The sequence below is a fragment of the Buceros rhinoceros genome, unplaced genomic scaffold, assembly GCF_000710305.1.
Source record: "Buceros rhinoceros silvestris isolate BGI_N320 unplaced genomic scaffold, ASM71030v1 scaffold14956, whole genome shotgun sequence".
NCBI lineage: Eukaryota > Metazoa > Chordata > Aves > Bucerotiformes > Bucerotidae > Buceros > Buceros rhinoceros.
Genome location: NW_010418196.1, coordinates 8,216 through 11,673, shown reverse-complemented (window position 1 = coordinate 11,673; position 3,458 = coordinate 8,216). Strand labels below are relative to the sequence as shown.

At 40.0% G+C, this 3,458-nt stretch overlaps 1 protein-coding gene across 1 annotated transcript in view; it reads right to left on the bottom strand.

Annotated features, from left to right (window-relative positions):
* Positions 1-3,205, bottom strand: part of CAPRIN1 (cell cycle associated protein 1) — a gene marked incomplete at both ends in the record, with an annotated part of 13,963 nt that extends 10,758 nt beyond the window's left edge. Inside the window, 4 exons of the mRNA XM_010138448.1 lie at positions 243-325; positions 440-678; positions 1,194-1,280; positions 3,143-3,205. Of these exons, the coding sequence (XP_010136750.1) occupies positions 243-325; positions 440-678; positions 1,194-1,280; positions 3,143-3,205 (472 nt within the window). The remainder of the gene's footprint in view (positions 1-242; positions 326-439; positions 679-1,193; positions 1,281-3,142) is intronic.
* Between the last annotated feature and the right edge of the window lie 253 nt (positions 3,206-3,458).

Here is a 3,458-nt window from a genome sequence, read left to right as displayed (position 1 = left end):
CTGAAACAGCAGGAACAGACTAAGCTTAAATGCCGAGTTATGCTGCATCAGTAAAAAAAATACCCTGCACAGTGAGTTCACTCTCCAGTCTCTCTGTTACAGTCCAGCTAAAGCCTGGAAAAAAGTATCTACTCTAAAAACTGACAAAGATAATTAACTGCCAAAGTTCTCTTGTATCAGACACGGTATTTTAGATCAAGCACAGATTCAGGGAGCTCTCTATTTACAGAGACTACACTTACAGGTTGTTCCACACACTGGTTTTTCCTTCCCTTCCAGTAGGTCCCACAGGTGAACAGATGCTTGCTCATACTGCTCGTTCAACCTTAACAAAGGAATTAATAAGAGTTAATTTCTTACCAAGTCTTTAAATTACCACAGTACAAACACATCATTAACTGACTGACAACTATAAAGAAGTACTTTACTGGAAGCCCACCTCATGTTCATGTCTCGTTCAGGGTAAACTAGCTTGTAAAACTCATCCAGCACTGTCAGCTCCTCCTCTGTCAGCACCGGCACTCCATTCGATCCTTGTTTCAAGTCGCTGCGCACTTCGTCGTCACCCAACTTTTCCAAAATAAACTGCAGTTCTAGTACTGTCTTTAAACGCTTCTGCTCAGCTTCTTCTCGCATCAGCTGCTCCCTGCGAGCTGTCTTCTTTATGGTTTTCTGGATCTGTTTAAAATGAAAGGACATTTTAAATTGTGTAAACTTGTAGTTTCAGACTGTCTTTGCAATTAACCAGACAGCAAGAATCCTGAAAAAGGAACTGCAATTCGTGCAGCTGCTGAGACTTTATACCCTGAGGCAAAAAAAGGAAATAAAACCTCTCAGCCACTTGCAGGCCGGTGAGAACAATTTATTTGAAGATGTTACTACTGGCAGTACGTAGCTGTCTATAATGCCGCGTGACAGGCCGGTTTGGTGATCACACTGTTTACAACAGGTATGTTTTGTCAGAAAATCACCATGTTATTTTTGCTCCCATACATTTATGCAGCCCATTAGAAAAATCTTGTAGGAACAGTCTTCAGAAAACGGGACACAAACTAGTACATGGTGTACATAAAAGAAATCACGAGTGTTTTGTCTCTGTAAATAGAGGGGACTACTGCATCTAGTTTCAGCGAAAGGGAGTTAAAGCCTAAGGGTTTGGATAGCCCACACTGCACCACTTGCTCTTTACTTACGTCTTGGCTCAGAGCCATAAAACTCCTCTGCAGTTCTTTAGCGAATTCCAGATTATTTGTCACTTCCTGGTACTTTGACACAGCATCCTTAAAAAAAAAGGCACATCATCACAAGGAGAACAAAACAAATACTTCCAACAAATTCCCACATTTTTAGTGCCTAAGTGAGACGCAGCATCCCTGAATGGAACTGCAATGACATTGACTCAGGTTTTGATTTTCAGCAGCCAAAATAAAGAGACTTGTGTATGTCTTTAGGGCCTCTGGTTTCTTTGGTAAATATGCTAATGCATATATACACTCACATGCATGACATACTCCTTTAATGTTTGGCTTTAGCCAGTTTCTGACAAAAACTAACTGGCAGATCAGGGGAATGCAGGAGAAGAGTCATCTGGCAAGCCCGAACTGCTCAAGAGATAAAGTTTTGAGACTTAATGCCTTTTACCTTGAGTCAGAGCCAAAACCAAAATGCTATATAGAGCGCTACGTTCCCTTCTCCAGCAATCTTTGCTATTTGTTGTTTTCTTAAATCTAATATTCCGATTGCTCCAAAGCAATCCAAACTCCTTAACCCACTCTGCAGTACTGAGAAATTAAAGAGAATCAAATCAGAGGGAGATAAAAAAAAAACAAAACAGCTGAGACACATACACTCCTACTGCAACAATTAATAATCAGGATGTTCTTAGTAAGAACAACTGAGACAAAGAAAAAGCAAGGTCCTACTTTCTTTGAAAAGCAAGGAACATGAACTGTATTTGCTATTTTTTCATAAGAATTTCCATTTGTAATACAGCTAACTAAGAAACTTTCCCACATATCACACATATACACTAGGGGATTTACAAAACTCATTTATGCTGATTTGTGGAAGCAGAAAACATAAGTGAAAATAACAAATACTTTCAGCATTTCTCCAGCTTAAAAAGATTTTATCTTTATGCAGTGTGGGAGTCAGGCTGCTTCCCTCCTCAATATGAAATTTCAGTTATCTTCCCTGCTCAGATAAGAAAACTTATCATGGTTTATTTTCACAATATGCCATTAAAAAATGAAAATACACAGATCACCAATATTTCAGCTCCCAGCTGGCACAGAGGCAGTGAAGTGAGCCCAGACAGATGAGAAGATCACATGGACCAAGGGAAGCAGCTCATCCTGTGAGTGTGAGCAGCTGCAACAGTTGCAGGGTCTGGCATTTTTCCTTCAGTTCTTTCAATGTTAAAAATCATCAACAAAACACTGTTGATTACTGAGCTCCTGGTAATCTCTTTAAGTATCAATAAGTATGTTTGCATCACACAACTGCATTCAACGGCATACTTGCTTTATATTTACTATAACTGGAAAACTGCTGTTGAGCCGAGCTCTGTAATAACCTACTCTAAAAAGCAGCCCCAACAAGGAGAGAAGCAGCACATACCAACCAAGTCCAGCTCCTCCAGAGCGTCACATCTGCTGCACTGACAGTTGTGATACACACATGCACACAGCTTATTTTCAGTGCCTTTGGCCTAAGCTATATCTCTACCTTGACTGCACAACATTTACATGCTGCCAAGTGACTAAGCTCCTTCAGTTCTCCCCCGGCACGTTTTCTGTGATGAAAACAACAGTGTCCAGAGAACCTCAGAGGTACCACTTAGTTCTTTCAACAGTCCTAGGTTATAACATACACGGATTTTCACCGCAGCCGATTTATAACCCAACCTCAACAAGCATAAAGCATGACTACACGTTCCTCTACCTATCCCTCCAGCTTTTGATTAACAGAAAAATGGAGGCAATAAAATTTCTAGGCAATAGAAAACTGAGGCCAAGGCAGAGCTCAGAAAAATCTAGCTTTAACAATGGGAGAGGGGAAGTGAAACTCATCCCTTCTTTCCCCACCAAGATCACAAAACAGTTTGAGAGAGATCTGGTTAGTATTATTTTTTTCTTTTTACCAGTTGATCTTGATTCAGACGTTCTCCCTTGTTCATTCGTTCCTGGTAATCATCAAGTTTGCTCTGAAAAGAAAGAAAAATGCTATTACAAAGAGCTAGAATCAGGTTACTGTTTTTTTTCTACTTGTGCTAACAAAATTAGGTACTGTAATATCACAGGCTACACAAGCACCTGGGAAGAACTGTCTTCTGGGTTAAACAAATGTAAATAACTCCCTAAGAGACAAATATTTTAACCTTGTTTACATGGCTATCACAATACATCTTCAGGACTAGTCTTTACTTCTGAGGACATATGCATTCCTCCTAATGGGGA